This window comes from Hylobates moloch, unplaced genomic scaffold (assembly GCF_009828535.3).
Source record: "Hylobates moloch isolate HMO894 unplaced genomic scaffold, HMol_V3 SCAFFOLD_1, whole genome shotgun sequence".
In the NCBI taxonomy this organism is placed as follows: Eukaryota; Metazoa; Chordata; class Mammalia; order Primates; family Hylobatidae; genus Hylobates; species Hylobates moloch.
The window spans coordinates 54,788,602-54,807,586 of NW_026652276.1; the positions used below are offsets into that span (position 1 = coordinate 54,788,602).

The window sequence follows — 18,985 nt, forward strand, 5'->3', positions numbered from 1 at the left end:
AGACGGGGTTTCACCGTGGTCTCGATCTCCTGACCTCGTGATCCACCTGCCTCGGCCTCCCAAAGTGCTGGGATTACAAGCGTGAGCCACCACGCCCGGCCAATTCTCCATTCTTTTAAAGTGCTGGCTATATGTAGTGACTTTCTTCCAAAGTACAGTACAGGTGGATGGCAAGATGGCTGAATAGGAAGAGCTCCAGTCTACAGCTCCCACAGAGATCAACGCAGAAGGTGGGTGATTTCTGCATTTCCAACTGAGGTACCTGGCTCATCTCATTGGGACTGGTTAGACAGGGGGTGCAGCCCATAGAGGGCAAGCCAAAGCAGGGTGGGGCATTGTTTCACCAGGGAAGTGCCAGGGATTGGGGAACTCCCTCCCCTAGCCAGGGGAAGCCAAGAGGAACTGTGCCCTGAGGAATGGTGCACTCTAGCCCAGATACGATGCTTTTCCCATGGCCTTCACAACCCACAGACCCAGAGATTTCCTCAGGTGCCAACCCCACCAGGGCCCTGGGTTTCAAGCACAAAACAGGCAGCCAGTTGGGCAGACACCAAGTTACCTGCAGGAGTTTTTTTCATACCCCAGTGGTGCCTGGAATGCCAGTGGACAGAACTGTTCACTCCCCTGGAAAGGGGGCTGAAGCCAGGGAGCCAAGTAGTCTAGCTCAATGGATCCCACCACCTACAGAGCACAGCAAGCTAACGTTCATTGGCTTGAAATTTTTGCTGCCAGCATAGCAGTCTGAAGTCACCCTGGGATGTACTAGTTTCGTGGGGGGAGGGGCGTCCACCATTACTGAGGCTTGAGTAGCCGGTTTTCCCCTCACAGTGTAAACAAAGCCCCAGGGAAGTTCCAACAGGGCGAAGTCCACCACAGCTCAGCAAAGCCTCTGTAAACAGACTGCCTCTCTAGATTCCTCCTCTCTAGGCAGGGCATCTCTGAAAAAAAGGCAGCAGCCCCAGTCAGGGGCTTATAGATCAAACTCCCATCTCCCTGGGACAGAATATCTGGGGGAAGGGGAGGCTGTGGGCTCAGCTTCAGCCAACTTAAATGTACCTGCCTGCCAGCTCTGAAGAGAGCAGAGGCTCTCCCAGCACACCACTCGAGCTCTGATAAGAGACAGACCACCTCCTCAAGTGGATCCCTGACGCCTGTGTCTCCTGACTAGGAGACAACTCCCAGCAGGGGCCAATGGACACCTCATACAGGACAATTCCACCTGGCATCTGTCAGGTGCCCCTCTAGGATGGACGAAGCTTCCAGAGGAAGTAACAGGCAGCAATCTTTGCTGCTCTGCAGCCTCTGCTGGTGATACCCAGGCAAACAGGGTCTGGAGTGGACCTCAAGCAAACTCCAGCAGACCTGCACTGCAGCAGAGGGGCCTGACTTTCAGAAGGAAAACCAACAGAAAGGAATAGCATCAACATCAACAAAAAGGACGTCCAGACAGAAACCCCATCTGAAGGTCATCAACGTCAAAGACCAAAGTTAGGTAAATCCATGCAGATGAGGAAAAACCAGTGCAAAAAGGCTGAAAAATTCCAAAAACCAGAATGCTTCTTCTCCTCCAACAGATCACACTCCTTGCCAGCAAGGGAACAGAACTGGATGGAGAATGAGTTTGATGAATTGACAGAAGTAGGCTTCAGAAGGTGGATAATAACAAACTTCTCCAAGCAAAGGGAGCATGATCTAACCCAATGCAAGGAAGCTAAAAACCTTAAAAAAAAATTATAGAAATTGCTGACTAGAATAACCAGTTTAGAGAAGAACATAAATGACCTGATGGAGCTGAAAAACACAGCATGAGAACTTCATGAAGCATACACAAGTATCAATAGCTAAATCAATCTAGCAGAAGAAAGGATATCAGAGGTTGAAGATCAACTTAATGAAATGAAGTGTGAAGACAAGATTAGAGAAAAAAGAATGAAAAAGGAGAATGAACAAAGCCTCTAAGAAACATGAGACTCTATGAAAAGACCAAATCTACGTTTGATTGGTGTACCTCAAAGTGACTGGGAGAATGGAAAGGAGCTGGAAAACACTCTTCAGGATATTATCCAGGAGAACTTCCCCAACCTAGCAAGACAGGCCAACACTCAAATTCAGGAAATACAGAGAACACCACAATGATGCTCCTTGAGAAGAGCAACCCAAAGACACATAATCATCAGATTCACCAAAGTTGAAATAAAGGAAAAAATGTTAAGGGCAGCCAGAGGGAAAGGTTGGGTTACCCATAAAGCAAAGCCTATCAGACTAACAGCAGATCTCTCTGCAGAAACTCTACAAGCCAGAAGAGAGTGGGGCCAATATTCTACATTCTTAAAGAAAAGAATTTTCAGCCTAGAATTTTGTATCCAGCCAAACGAAGCTTCATAAGGGAAAGAGAAATAAAATCCTTTACAGACAAGCAAATGCTGAGAAATTTTGTCACAACCAGGCCTGCCTTAAAAGAGCTCCTCCAGGAGCACTAAACATGGAAAGGAAGAATCGGTATCAGCCACTGCAAAAACATACCAAATTGTAAAAACCAACAACACTCTGAAGAAACTGCATCAACTAACAGTCAAGATAACCAGCTAGGGCCGGGCATGGTGGCTCATGCCTGTAATCCCAGCACTTTGGGAGGCCGAGGCGGGCGGATCACAAGGTCAGGAGATCGAGATCATCCTGGCTAACACAGTGAAACCCTGTCTCTACTAAAAATACAAAAAATTAGCTGGGCAAGGTGGCGGGCGTCCATAGTCCCAGCTACGTGGGAGGCTGAGGCAGGAGAATGGCGTGAACCCCGGGAGGCAGAGTCTGCAGTGAGCCAAGACTGCACCACTGCACTCCAGCCTGGGTGAAAGAGCGAGACTCTGTCTCAAAAAAAAAAAAAAAGATAACCAGCTAGCATTATAATGACAGGATCAAATTCACACATAGCAATATTAACCTTAAATGTAAATGGGCTAAATGCCCCAATTAAAAGACAGAGACTGGCAAATTGGATACAGAGTCAAGACCCATTGGTATGCGCTATTCAGGAGACCCATGTCAAGTGCAAAGACACACATAGGCTCAAAATAAAAGGATGGAGGAATATTGACCAAGCAAATGGAAACCAAAACAAAGCAGGGGTTGCATTCCCAGTCTCTGATAAAACAGGCTTTAAACCAACAAAGATCAAAGAGCCAAAGAAAGGCATTACATAATGGTAAAGGGATCAATGAAACAAGAAGAGTTAACTATCCTAATATATATGCACCCAATACAGGAGCACCCAGATTCAAAAAGCAAGTTCTTAGAGACCTACAAAGAGATTTAGACTCCCACACAATAATAGTAGGAGACTTAAACACCGCACTGTCAATATTAGACAGATTAATGAGGCAGAAAATTAACAAGGATATTTAGCACTTGAACTCAGCTCTGGAACAAGTGGATCTAATAGGCATCTATGGAACTCTCAACCCCAAATCAACAGAATATACATTCTTCTCAGCACCACATCACACGTATTTTAAAATTAGCCACATAATTGGATGTAAAACACTCCTCAGCAAATGCAAAATAATGGAAATCATAACAAACAGTCTCTCAGACCACAGTGCAATCAAATTAGAACTCAGGATTAAGAAACTCAAAACCGCACAACTACATGGAAACTGAACAAGCTTCTCCTAAATGACTACTGGGTAAATATCAAACTTAGGGCAGAAATAAATAAGTTCTTTCAAACCAATGAGAGCAAAGACACAACATACAAGAATCTCTGGGACACAGCTAAAGCAGTGTTTAGAGGTAAATTAATAGCACTAAATGCCCAAAAGAGAAAGCAGGAAAGATCTAAAATTGACACCCTAATATCACAATTAAAAGAACTAGAGAAGCAAAAGCAAACAAATTCAAAAGCTAGCAGAAGACAAGAAATAACTAAGGTTAGAAACAAGTTCTTGGTGCTGCGAAGAAAACGTGTGCTCAATAAAAGATTACTTAGTAAGGCAATTTTACTTTTGTAGTGTAGCAGGACGAGCCACAGACAAAACTCCTCAGACACCAGGTTAAAGAAGGAAGGAGCTTTATTCAGCCAGGAATTTCAGCAGACTTGCACCTCAAAAGCCGAGCTCCCTGAGTGAGCAATTCCAATCCCTTTTAGGGGCTTACAACTCTAAGGGGGTCCACGTGAGAGGGTTGTGATCGATTGAGCAAGCAGGGGGTACGTGACTGGGGGCTGCGTGCACTGATAATCAGAACGGAACAGAACAGGATAGGGATTTTCACAATGCTTTTCCATACAATGTCTGGAATCTATAGATAACATAACCGGTTAGGTCAGGGGTCGATCTTTAACTACCAGGCCCAGGGCGTGGCACTGGGCTGTCTGCCTGTGAATTTCATTTCTGCCTTTTAGTTTTTACTTCTTCCTTCTTTGGAGGCAGAAATTGGGCATAAGACAATATGAGGGGTGGTCTACTCCCTTATTCCCCCCTCTTTGAGAACCTCTGTCATTAGTGGGAGTTCTCACTTTCATCCTCACTACCCATGTCTTCTTGCAAGACAGATCAATAGTGATTCATATAGTACACTTGTGCTGAAGCATTTTGGTGAACTAAGGTAGTGATGAAGTTTTTTATTACTTGAAGGAGTACAGGTAGCAAACAAGGGAGTAGTAAGCAGGTTTCTATTACTATTATAATGTTTATTATAAGAGTTTTAAATCCTCTTAGTTCTGGAAACCATTTCCAAACATGGCCCCAGGATTAAATCCATGCCACACGTGCACGGGCACATGTGACAGTTTTGTCATATCTTTAACTGTGTCTTCAACTACTTGCCCTTGATCATTTATGTGCAAACAGCAATTGTTTAGGTTAAATTTTCCACAGACTACTCCTTCAGCTGCTAGCAAGTAGTCTATTTTGATAGATAGCATTTCTCATCTGGGTTTTTGCTGGGCTAAAACAGTTAAAGCTCTGCCAGTTTGATTAGTTATTATTTCTAAGACAGCTTGTAACTGTATGATTCAGTTGAGCATATAAATGGGGGTTTGGTATCCCCACGAGCCATCTTGTGCCTAAGTGGCAGGTCCATAGTACTGTATGATTTTTTCAAGGGGCCACTCATCATCTTTCCAGTTGCCTATAGCTATGCTTCTCTTTTCTCGGTAAGCATAGACTGGGAAGCCTAGAAGTGTGCCTGTTTTTATGGGCACTAGGAAAAAGGATGGGTTATAGCACACATCAAGCTGGTCACTTCCAGGGCTATATACCTTGTACAGAATAGCATTATACAAACAAGCTCCTTTTAGAGTCCTGGCACACTTATAATAACCATAAAATAATAGAACTGTAGCAACCTTTTGTCCTACTGCAGTGACTTGACGTATATGCTGGGAACAGTCCTCAGTCTGGGAAAGGTCAGTTGAAATCCTTACTGTACAAGTCCAAATATTAAGGAAAATGAGTCCCGTGATGAGTTTCCTCATGCTTCGGCTGTGCGTGGACCAGTCAGCTTCTGGGTGTGACTGGAGCAGGGCTTGTCATCTTCTTCAGAGTCACTTTGCAGGGGTTGGTGAAGCTGCTCCCGTCCACGTGCAGCTACCAGTCTACTGATGTTCAAGGACGGTCTCAGAGTTTGGGCCTGCTAGAATAAACTGAGTCCAACACCTCTACACAGTTATGTTTAACTGGGCGCTCTGATACGGGGAGCAAGGTGGTGGGGTTTAGGGTGTTGCAAACTTCAACGGTTATGCAGGGATTTTCACAGAGCAAGCTCTGGTATCTAGTTAGTCTAGTATTCTTTAGCCAATGATGTCCTTTGGTATTTATTAAAGTCACCACAGTATGGGAGGCCTTTATCTTTAGGTTTTGCCCAAGAGTCAGCCTATCCACTTCTTATGCTAGCAGGGTTGTTGCTGCCAAGGCCCTCAAACATGGGGGCCAACTCTTAGAAACGCCATCTAGTTGTTTAGAGAGGTAGGCCACTGGCCTTGGCCAGGGCCCCATCGTCTGGGTCAAAACTCTAACTGCCATTTTTTTTTTCTCTGTCTGACACATATAGTGTAAAAGGTTTTGTCTGGTCAGGTAGCCCCAGGGCTGTGGCCGACATGAGTTTTTCTTTTAACTCATGAAAAGCTCGTTGCTGTTGGTTGTAATAGATGTAGTTTATCCAATCTACATTTTTATTAACTGTCACCCACCAAAATATTGACTCAAATACTGCAGCTGTTTGATTTTGGGCTTTAAATTGATCTGGTATTCCCTTTTGGACTCCAATTGCATCTAAATAGATGTGAGAGTCAAAAGACCCATAAGGGGCTTCTCTCGCTTTATGATGTCTTATTTTTCCTCCCTCTGGTTGATGAAGTGCCAGGGTGAAAGTGATAGCCAATTGGACAAAAGCACAAATGCCACTCCAGTTATTTGGCAGAGTGCCCAGTAAAGATCCACCACAATACCACCACACATCCGCTTGGGGATGAACAAGGGCTGACTGATTGATAAGCTCTTGAAAATTCTTAAGCTCACTGCACCCCTTCAGGTCTCCAAGGAATGCTAAGTTTTCTCCCTGTCATGAGAGACATGAAGTGAACCTAGTGTTGGGAGACGAAAGCGGGATGGCCCTTGAGGGCTGACCCGCAGGGTGCTGAACTTCTGGATATAGCAGAAAGAGCTTGGCATGACTTATTACTCCAGGCTGTAGAATCCCGGAAAAGAGCTACCATGCAGCCCATGCCTAGTTGACTGGAGGACTACCTTAGTGGAAAGGGGACAATCTGGGCCCCTGGCCTGCCATGTGCACAAGCATAAGAATTGCTTTTGTTTAACATGTGGAGGGAATATTTGATCCATTCCAACCAGGCATTTGCATCTTGGTAACCTGCTTAATTGCCAAGGTTTGTATTAAGTCTTTTACTTCTATGATCCTCTAGTAAAATGAATGTATGGTTTTAGGAAATTACAAAAACCGGTTGGGGAAGTCCATCCTTGCTCTCTAGTGGTCCACAGAGTGTTGGACCAACTATGGCATAAAAGCTCTACATCGGGGGGCAAGACTCCTAGTTGGCACTGGGGTCTTTATGGAAATCTCCCTGGATTAAATGGTCCCAATTTACTAATGCCCAGTCTGAGGAGAGTCAGGAAGGACAGAGGTACTTTTCTGAAGTAGAGAGCTGTCTTTGACCTGGCAAGTCTCCACAGGGTATAACAAGGCAAGCATTAAATGCAATAGTGTGGGCAAAATTGACTTGGTTATGTTAATAACTAGATGGTCAGCAATAGAGCAAGGAAAGAAGAAAGAGTAATAGAATAGATGAAAGAGTTAAATTTTTCTTAGCTTTGTTTGGTAGGGTTTTCTCCTGGGACTATGGCCCAGGACTCTGGAGGGGGTGGTGCTTTCTTGACTCGGGTGTGATGAATCCATCCCCTTTCCATTATATGAACAGCAGTCTCCGTGGTTAGCAGCACAAGGTAAGCTCCTTCCCAGGCTGGCTCGAGTTTTCCTTCTTACGTGATCTTTAGGCTGGTGCTGGTTTACCAGAAATTCTAGGGGTGGTACATGTGCTAAAAGACTTTTAGTTTTGGGTGAAAGGAAAGTGGAAGATAAACCAAGTATATAATTTTTAAGAAATTAATCTTTTGTTTTAAATGTGGGGACATCAGCAGTGGACTTTATAGTCCCTGGTGCCTTTCTACCGCGAAATTTTTATTTCTCAGCACCTATTTTTATTAGTTTTTAGACCAAAGAAAGCCAAACACCATTTTATATTTGACAATGCTTCCTGTATGATTTTTATACCAGATAAGCTAAATTTCACCTTTATATTAGTGTGTTATTAATGTTAAACTTAGTTTTAATAAAACTTCGTAGACATATTTATTCAATTTTTAATGTCAGACCATAAGGTAAGATTTTTATAGACTCTTCTTAATCTTTTATAATTTTTGTTAAAGAGCAGGTTAGTGATTTAAGAAAAACCCGTCGTGTTTTTATTTTAATGTTTAGTTCACAGAAAAATTGGATGATACCTCTTTAACTTTAGCTAATAGGTTTACACACAGAATATTCTTTACGATTAATGTTTTAAAACTTGCTTAAACCTTCAAAACAAAACTTTTTTTAACCTTTTAATGTAGGTAAAAATCCACATTCTTATGCCTCCTTATAATCCCTTTGCCAAAGATATATTTTACTTTCCTTATACACCTTGCACATAAACTGTTTCTTCAATAGTTTTACATTCAGGAGGCCCAATTACTTTTAAATTATATAACATTTATTGCATAAATTCTTTTTTATAACTTTTTTCTCTTTCATGACTTTCACAGATGATTCTTTGACATGCCTTAACTTTCTGACTTATTACAAACATTTCTTTCTTTAAACAACCAGTTAATTTATTTCAGAACAATAATTTACCATATAACATTTTTTTCACACCCCTCCCCCCATTTTTTCCCTTTTTTTTTTGAAGATGATAACTGTTCTTTTCCAAAGCAAACTTCCTTTATGTCTGTGGACTAGACTGTCTAAGGCCACAAGATTAGAAGTTACTATAATACATATTACACTGTTAACTTTTAGCAAAATTTACTTTTGTTGAAAACCTTGTAAGTCTGGGATTTCAATTATCCTTTGCTATTAATAAGACCTTGTTTAGTTCAAATTAACTTAGAATTGGTATAGATGGCTTTTTTTTTTCCTTCATTTACCCAGGAGGAAACATCTATCGTCCTGACCTGAAGGGAGTTCCTCTTACGTCTGGTTGAACCTTTGTATAGTAATTAAGATTTAAATCCCCTGTTAGGAAACCTGCTAGGTTAAGGGAATTTTCAGTGGTTAATGTTAAATCATCTTTTATCTTTTTTTCTAACAGAATACCCTTATACTTTAAGATTTTTAAGTTAGTAAGCTACATTTTTGTCTTTTTTTTTTTTTTTTAACTTAGGATACTTCTGAACTGGTAAGGTGTGCTCACAATGAGGTTTCCCCCAAAAGTTATTTTTCTACTTTCTTCTGTTAGCAAAGCAGTTGCCGCTACAGATTGAATGCATTTGGGCCATCCGCAGGTTACTGGGTTAAGGACTTTTGATAGGAAGTCTAGGGGTTATCAGTGGCCTCAGTGCTTTTGGGGTATTCCCTTGTTTACACTGACAACAAAGTGGTATTGGAGTGTTACAGGGTTATGGAGAATACCTTTAATTATCAATTATAGGTTTTAAATTTACCTTGGCTTTTAAAGGAATAGGGTACACTGTTTTTTTTCTTAACTACTTGTATATCGCTCTCTCTCTTTCCTTGACTCCCTTTTTGTCTTTTTATCTCTTCCTCTCTGTCACTTTCTCTCTCTCTTTGCCTCTTTTCCTCTCTGTCTCTTTCCTCTCTCCCTCTCTCTCTGCTGGTCTTTCCTTGCCTCTGTCAGCCGCTTATGCTGCTGTTCTCTCAACCACTGTGGGGCCGGAGGGAGGGGATCTAAAATCGGCTGTAACCAAGTATCTATGTACAGGAACTGGTCTGCGTGCCCTGGCTTACAGGTTACCTTGTGCCATACCTTTGAAACAAGGGACCTGTCCAGGTTTACTTCTGATGGGAAACCCACCTCTAATGCTGGTCAGTCTATTTCACATAAAGTTCTAACTTTTCCTGGTGTCAGAGTAACACCATACTCTCCCTTACATCCTCTCTTGAAATTTTTCAACATAGTTCCTGGTGGGGTGGGCTTACTTTGTGCCTGACCCATGCTTCCTCGAGACAAAACACGACACTCACACCACATGCACACCGCAAAACAAAGAACGGGTAGAAAGGGCACACAGACACTTTTACAGTTTACACCAAACCAGAGTCAAAACCAAAATCAGAGTATCAAGAAATCCCAAGTCAGGTCAAAACCAAAACCAGAGTATCAAGCAATCCAAGTCAAGTTAAAAACAAAAACCAAAGTGTTGGTACAGACACACCGTGGGTGATCAGGCCACGCTTCCACTCAAATGGAGTGGACAAGTTCCAAAGACCAGTCTTACCAAGTTTCAGATGTCCAGACTGCAAGTGCCAGTTCTTTCCCGGTGTTCAGCCACTGCGTTGACCCTCTGCGGGGGCCTGCCATGCACTGCTCTGAAGAGGCATTCCATCGGGGCAAATGCCTAGCCGGGAGCGCTCTCAGGATCCGCTCAAGCCGGCCAGAGTTCCCACAGGGATGCTCCACAGGGCAGGCCTAAGTCGCCTAAGGGGCTGCCTCGACCTCTGTTAATCACCTCGCTTCCTGGTCAGGGAACCAAGAAATGTAGCAGAATGAGCTGTAGACAAAACTCCTCAGACACCGGGTTAAAGAAGTAAGGAGCTTTATTCAGCTGGGAATTTCGGCAGACTTGCATCTCAAAAGCCAAGCTCCCCAAGTGAGCAATTCCTGTCCCATTTAAGGGCCTACAACTCTAAGGGGGTCTGTGTGAGAGGGTCATGATTGATTGAGCATGCAGGGGGTACATGACTGGGGGCTGCATGCACCAGTAATCAGAATGGAACAGAACAGGACAGGGATTGTCACGATACTTTTCCATACAATGTCTGGAATCTATAGATGACAGAACTGGTTAGGTCAGGGGTCGATCTTTAACTACCAGGCCCAGGGCACAGCGCTGGGCTGTCTGCCTGTGGATTTCATTTCTGCCTTTTAGTTTTTACTTCTTCTTTCTTTGGAGGCAGAAGTTGGGCATAAGACAATATGAGGGGTGGTCTCCTCTCTTAGTAGAAGGATGTTATTCGCATGTCATTTTGAAAGCACACCAAGAGGGGTGGGCAGGGGTTTTTATTTTTAACATGAGGGGCTTTTACTGTTGTGTCTTTTTTTTACTGGCTGAGTTGGACTGTATAATCTAAGCTAATTTTGATTGGCTAATCTGAATAGAGCAAGGATGTGGGTTACAGTGGTAGGACAAGTAGTTTCAGCAGGAAGAATAGTTGTAGAGTGCGTAATTAAGGGAACAGAACAGATGTAAGTTATAGATTAGGACTGGTGGGAAGGGTTGTTTATAGCACAGTTAACTATAGAAACTGGAGAAACAAAGAACGGGAAGAACACGGAACTAAAACTTTTTGAAGATGAATTTATCATCTCTGACATGTGTCTAGTCTCTGTTAGCTGGAGTTGGACTATACAATCAACACTGAACTTGATTGGCTAACTTGATAGGGGCAGGGGTGTGATTACACTGGTGGACAATGGGAGGGGTAATTTACAGATTGATTAGCAGATGTGGGCTCTGTAGTTAAGGAATAATAGGAAAGTTGTTTACTGAAACTAAAACAGGGAGGCATAAAGGATAAGCAATGTAGTTTGGCTTTGGGAGTAGGGAACAAAGAGCAAGGATGCTAAACAAGCCAAACTTTTAAAGAGGAACTCTTTTTATATCTGACAACTAAGATCAAAGCAGAACTGAAGGAGATAGAGACAGGAAAAACCCTTCAAAAATCAATGAATACAGGAGCTGGTTATTTGAAAAGATCAGCAAATAGGTAGATTGCTAGCCAGACTAATGAAGAAGAAAAAAGAGAAGAAGCAAATCGATACAATAAAAAATGATCAAGGGGATATCACCACTGATCCCACAGAAATAGACTACCATCAGAGAATACTATAAACACCTCTACACAAATAAACTAGAAAATTTAGAAGAAATGGATAAATTCCTGGACACATACACCCTCCCAAGTCTAAACCAGGAAGAAGTTGAATCCCTGAATAGACCAATAACAAGTTCTGAAATTGAGGCAGTAACTAATAGCCCAGCAACCCAAAAAAGCCCAGGATCAGACAGATTCACAGCCAAATTCTACCAGGGGTACGAAGAGGAGATGGTACCATTCCTTCTGAAACTATTCCAAACAATAGAAAAAGAGGGACACCTCCATAACTCATTTTATGAGGCCAGCATCATCCTGATACCAAAACCTGGCAGACACACAACAACAAAAAAGAACATTTCAGGCCAATATCCCTGATGCGAAAATATCCCAATGCGAAAATCCTGGCAAACCAAATCCAGCAGTACATCAAAAAACTTATCCACCACGATCAAGTTGGCTTCATCCCTGGGATGCAAGGCTGGTTCAACATACACAAATCAATAAACTTAATCTATCACATAAACAGAACCAATGACAAAAACCACATGAGTAACTCGATAGATGCAGAAAAGTCCCTCAATAAAATTCAACACCTCTTCATGCTAAAAATTCTCAATGAACTAGGTATTGATGGAACGTATCTCAAAATAATAATAGCTATTTATGACAAACTCACAGCCAATATCATATAGAATGGGCAAAACCTGGAAGCATTCCCTTTGAAAGCCAGTACAAGACAAAGATGCCCTCTCTCACCACTCATACTCAACATAGTATTGGAAGTTCTGGCCGGGGCACTCAGGCAAGAGAAAGAAATAAAGTTTATTCAAATAGGAAGAGAGGAAGTCAAATTGTCTCTGTTTGCAGATGACATGATTTTATATTTCAAAAACCCATCTTCTCAGCCCCAAATCTCCTCAAGCTGATATGCAACTTCAGCAAAGTCTCAGAATAAAAAAATCACAAGCATTCCTATACAACAATAACAGACAAACAGCCAAATCATGAGTGAACTCCCATTCACAATTGCTACAAAGAGAATAAAATACTTAGGAATACAACTCACAAGGGATGTGAGGGACCTCTTCAAGGAGATCTACAAACCACTGCTCAAGGAAATAAAAGGACACAAACAAATGGAAAAACATTTCATGCTCATGGATAGGAAGAATCAATATTGAAAATATTGAAAAATATTGAATCATCTATTGAAATTTATAGATTCAATGCTATCCCCATTAAGTTACCATTGACTTTCTTCACAAAATTAGAAAAAACAAACTACTTTAAACTTCATATGGAACCAAAAAACAGCGCGTATAGCCAAGACAATTCTAAGCAAAAAGAGCAAAGCTGGAGGCATCACACTACCTGACTTCAAACTACACTATGAGACTACAGTAACCAAAGCAGCATGGTACTGGTATCAAAACAGATATATAGACCAATGGAACAGAACAGAGGCCTCAGAAATAATAGCACACATCTAAAATCATTTGATCTTTGACAAACCTGACAAATATAAGCAATGGGGAAAGGATTTCCTATTTAATAAATCGTGTTGGGAAAACTGACTAGCCATATGCAGAAAACAGAAACTGGACCTCTTCCTTACACCTTATACAAAAATTAACTCAAGATAGATTAAAGACTTAAACATAAGATCTAAAACCATAAAAACCCAGAAGAAAACCCAGGCAATACCATTCGGGACATAGGTATGGGCAAAGACTTCATGACTAAAACACCAAAAGCAATGGCAACAAAAGCCAAAACTGACAAATGGGATCTAATTAAACTAAAGAGCTTCTGCAAAGCAAAAGAAACTGTCATCAGAGTGAACAGGCAACCTACAGAATGGGAGAAAATTTTTGCAATCTATCCATCTGACAGAAGGCTAATATCTAGGATTTACAAAGAACTTAAACAAATTTACAAGAAAAAAACAACCCCATCAAAAAGTGGACAAAGGATATGAACAGGCACTTCTCAAAAGAAGACATTTATGCAGCCAACAAACATGAAAAAAAGCTCATCATCACTGGTCAGTTAGAATGGTGATCACTAAAAAGCCAGGAAACAACAGATGCTGGAGAAATAAAAACTCTTTTATACTATTGTTGGGAGTGTAAATTAGTTCAACCATTGTGGAAGATGGTGTAGCAATTCCTCAAGGATCTAGAACCAGAAATACCATTTGACCCAGTATAAATCATTCTACTATAAAGATGCTTTCACACATATGTTTGTTGAGGCACTATTCACAATAGAAAAGACTTGGAACCAACCCAAATGCCTATCAATGATAGACTGTATAAAGAAAATGTGGCACATATACACCATGGAATACTATGCAGCCATAAAAAAGGATGTGTTCATGTCCTTTGCAGAGACATGGATGAAGCTGGAAACCATCATTCTCAGCAAACTAACACAGGAACAGAAAACCAAACACCACATGTTCTCACTCATAAGTGGAAGCTGAGCAATGATAACACATGGACACAGGGAAGGGAACATCACATACCGGGGTCTGTCAGGGGGTGGGAGGCTAGGGGAGGGATGGCATTAGGAGAAATACCTAATGTAGATGATGTGTTGATGGGTGCAGCAAACCAACATGCCATGTGTATACCTATGTAACAAACCTGCATGTTCTGTGCCTATATCCCAGAACTTAAAGTATAAAAAAATAAATAAAGGAACAGTATGGAAAGTTAGGGGTAGAAAGTAACTTCACAGTGGAGAAATCTAACAATCGTTACCCCAGTCAGGTATTTAAGATCAATAGCAGTCATAAATTATGTTGGTAGTATGTATCCTTGTCATAAGGTGACAAAAATGGCACTTTAACTCTGTTATCTTCTTTCCCAAACCCCATAACCCTGGTCTAATTATGAGTAAAAACATCAGATAAATTCTAGTAAGAGGATACCCTGCAAAATACCTGACGAGTATTATTCAAAACTGTCAAGATCATAAAAAATAAGAAAAATCTGAGAAACCGTCACAGCCAAGGGAAGTTAAGGAGAGATGACAACTAGAGCAATTTGGTATTCTGGATGGGTTGCTAGAACAGAAACATGCTAGGGAAAAGCTAAGGATATTTGATTAACATATGGACTTTAGTTAGTAACAATGTATCAATTTTGGTATATTAATGATAAGTGTGCCATACTAATGTAACATGTTAAGAGGGAAACTGGGTGTGACGTGTATGAGAAGTCTGTACATTCTTCTCAATTTTTTTTTTTTGTAAATCTAAAACTTTTTTAAATAATAGGGTCAATTTTTTTAAAAGAAGATGTTTCTATTAGAAAGCCAGGATTATGGGCTTATCAAGCAGATCTTTACAGCAAATTCTCTGCTGATCTATGGAGGGAGGAGATCCGCAAATGGTGTTTTATAAACTTCTGTTTTCTAATTTTAAGAAAGTTGGATTTTTCCAAAAGGAAAAAGATTTTGCATGGTATATAGAAGTTGGTGCATGGATTCATCCCTACATTAAATCTGTTATCACCCAGAACCAGACAGAATTTTTGAGTAAAAATTTAGATATTTGATTCCTCCTGCAATTCATGTACCTTATTTGCCTTTTGCTTTTCTTTTTTTTTTAAAAAAATAACATATGCTACTATTTAGCTATGGCTTGCTGTGGTATATAGTCATATAGTCATACAGTCATTTATCTGTCCAACACCCTTCCCTTCTGAAAGCAACAATTTCCTCCTTCTGGGAGTTATACTTGTCCCTTTCCACCACCCAAACCATATGGTTCCATTAATATTTGCCATGCCATTACATTTTCTTATTCCTGACCCCGGGCTGGTTTTGGGTCCACCAAATCTATGATGATCTCCTACAATTCCCAACTCAAATGGATTGGTCCAAAAGGTGTCCCTTGTTTCATGCTGAAACTGTCAGAGCTCGTCTCAAGCTGTTTAAGCCTGGACCATAAAGAGAAGTAGTCACACTATTTTGATTGAAAAACTCTTAAGGTTTAAAACCCAGGACAGTCCATTGTTCATGCATCATGGTATGCAGAGAAGATTGGGTCACACTGAGAGAAAATAAAGCTGTCTAAGGAGTGTAGCCACAATGAGAGATACCTGGTGGTGCTCAGCTCACCAGTTCTAGCTGTTTCTGAGAACCAATGCAAGCCTGCCCTTGTCATCTCAGATTGTTCCACATATTCTAGAATAAATAAACTGATGATCCAAATTTGTCAGAGCTGGTTTCTAATCCTAGCACCCAACGAAAGTCTAAAGTACTAAGTTTAGGCAATACCCTAGGCCGCCATTTTTTAAGAGAGGAACTTGCTGAATTTAGAGCACTCTCTCTCAAGGGCTTCAGCAGGCCCCCAATCTCAGCCTGCTTCCTGAACTGTGCGATGCAGAGCACACTCAGTATTTTATACTCAAAGTATAGCAGGATAGTATATTTCAAAGAATCAAATGAAAATAAATGAATCTCTGAAAAATATGTGTTCAAAAATGCGATAAGGATTAGAAGTTTAAAGATTCTTCAAAATCATGTATCTACATAAATATGTATATATATTTGTGAATTCAAATGGTTTATGGTATGATTTACAAGATATATGGCATCTCTACTGACTAAAAATCAAATGTGTGTTAACACCTGCAAAGTGTGTGAGAAAAAAAGGTTATATATCTCACTAGTGATTTTAATGAAACTTAAAGCATAACAGCATTTATTACTTCATTATTATATGGCTACCCACAATGGTGTATATTGCAGCTGTGATCTGCTACAGACAAAACCAGATAATTCTCTAGATTGTTTTTGATGGAGTGTCTGTCCCTGTATTTGTGAATGTTTGCCGATAAGATCTCACTTTCCTTCCTGACTGGAATGGCACTGGTGGCTGAGAACAGGAAGGAAACAAGTGTTCCCTTCTTTTATTTTTCTGTGTTGCATGATCATTACACTTTTCCTTCCACCTTTAAATCCAAAGAAGAAGTCATCTTTAAAAACATAGAGGTGACTTTCTTTCTCTTTCTTTCTTTCTTTCTTCTTTCTTTTTTCTTTTTTTTTTTCTTTTTTGGCGATAGATCTTTAAACAACGTTGAAACAGGAAAAGTCTCACTCTCCTATGGAAATCTGTTTCCTTTAGAGTGTAAGAGTGATGGCTTATCACTTAGAGTCACTTTTCTGTGAAACTTTTTGAATCAGATAACTCCCTAAACTGGGGAATAATGAACTGGGAAGAGGACTAACTCGAATGTCAGACACTTCTTTTGTCCTCTGTTTTGGCTGTCTGCTATCTGACAGAAAACCTGGTTAGGAAATTGATGTAAATAATGTATTTTTTAAAGGAAACAAAGATGAAAATTCTGAAAATGTGTTTCCTTTTTAAAAGAAGAACTAGAGCAGAGGGAAAGATAAATCAGGAATTAAAAGTTGCATTAAAGAAATAATAGAAAAATGCCTAAATAATTATTGGTTCTAACTGAGAAAGAATAGCTGTGCGAAAAATGCGGAAAGTAAAATCGCACATGGAAATGGACTTTAATACATACTTCGCCATATTGATCAGCATTTACCCATGTCTCTCAATTACTGTCCTTTTTATTTATATTTTCAAAGTTGAAATATGACCTGTTTGCTTGAATATTAATAAATATATGCACTGAATGTGTTTGCCCATAATTCTGAATACTACATATACATTTTAAGTATGACTCATTGAGTATGCACAGAGAAATGTATGTGTATACACATAAAATGGCATAGAAATTTGCATATGAAGTACACATATGATGTTTACTGGTCTGTAAATGAGTGCGTATTAACACTTTATTTATTAGATATGTATGGATTCTGTATTTCAGAGGTGATTTACACAATGAAGAAAATACACGCACTTTGGGCTTCCATATGCCTGCTGCTTAATCTTGCCCCTGCGCCTCTTAATGCTGATTCTGAGGAAGATGAAGAACACACAATTATCACAGGTAAAATATTAGAAGCATTTATCTTTTTAAGCTAGTTAAAGCTCCCAATTTTAATCTAAAAAATCTACCACATTTTTGCATTGTGGAGGGAAATTAGTTATGATTGAAGTGATACTTTTCTTTGGAAATTTATTATACATAATGTGTGTGTGTGGGGGGGTGTGTGTGTATACACGCACATGTGTGTTTTAAACAGTCCGAAACCAAGTAACTTTAGCTGAAACACTTCTCTCTTTTTTTCAGCATACAGTATTAAACACTGGAGTAGCTCTGGGCCATTGCAAGGAGCAAAATGTTGTAAAAACAGCTCCCTATGATATTTGATGCTACCCTTTGGCTAGGAAAAGTGTGAGGAGGAAAGGGAACTTCAGGCATCTGAGGTTTCAGCTATTCTCTCTTTCTTCCCCATATTTCCAAAATCAAAACCTCCCAGTCGAGACTAATATAAAAATCTAGTCAACCAGGACACCAAAGGATCTAGTAATATAAGTTAGATCTAATGCCATAAAATTCTGTGTCTAAAAATGGAATATTAACAATAAAAAATAGAGCAAGGAGAAGACTGTATGGTGATGGTTATTGTGGATATATACCTTTCTTAACGTAACATTTTGTGGCAAATTAGTAAATTGTTGACAGAAATCTCAAGCATTGGTATTAATGAGAGAATATTAACAAAATGATAGCTTATTTTTCTATAGTGGTTTAAGATGTAAAAAAGATTTCCATAAATGCATTCTTATTTGATATCTCTAATAGCTTTTTAAAATGACTGTGTTCAGTGTACTTTAATAAAGTTTGAATAAATACATCTTCTGGGCCTGAAACTGTGGAAGGTGCTAGAGAAACATGTATGGCTGAGATGAGGTGCTCAAGAATCTCGCCATTTCCTAGGGGAGTGTGAAGAGGGGACAGTTTATTTCCCTATAAAGTAGTAAACAAAGTGACAGAAGCATGGAGAGTGCTGCTGTTGATGAAGGAGATTCAATCAAGCTTGGTTCTCTGAGGGCTCTGCAAGGGGAAGTCATGTTATAAAAATTTCCTAGAGATGAAGCATTATTTAGTAAAAATCCTAATGTACCTTTTTGAAAGTAGGAATTTGAACATTATGAGTTTCAATCCCTCATTCAGCTTTTTTCTCAAAAGTTGGTGGGTTAAAATTCTAACATTCTGGAGGTTACAGAAACAAGGAAGGTGGAGGATAAAATAAGTCCTAACAGGGAAAAAACAGGCAATCTCACTTGTGGGAAGTGAGAAGCAAATAGATCCAAGTGTTCCCTGTATTGTCCCAGTCCAATTTTCCTCCACTGGACTGAGAAAATGAATATTGGTTAACCAGGAAGTTCCTGAAATTGTTGCTGCTGCCACAGTCAATCAATAATCCAGAATTAAGTCAT

The 18,985-nt window shown here is 40.2% G+C and overlaps 1 protein-coding gene across 3 annotated transcripts in view; it reads left to right on the forward strand.

Moving 5' to 3' along the window:
- The window catches only part of TFPI (tissue factor pathway inhibitor), an 87,338-nt gene that overhangs the window by 32,771 nt on the left and 35,582 nt on the right, over positions 1 to 18,985 (forward strand). For all 3 annotated transcript variants that reach the window (XM_032755193.2, XM_032755195.2, XM_058440366.1), the window contains exon 2: positions 17,466 to 17,588. In XM_032755193.2, coding sequence (XP_032611084.1) covers positions 17,480 to 17,588 — 109 coding nt within the window. In that variant the 5' untranslated portion in view covers positions 17,466 to 17,479. The remainder of the gene's footprint in view (positions 1 to 17,465; positions 17,589 to 18,985) is intronic.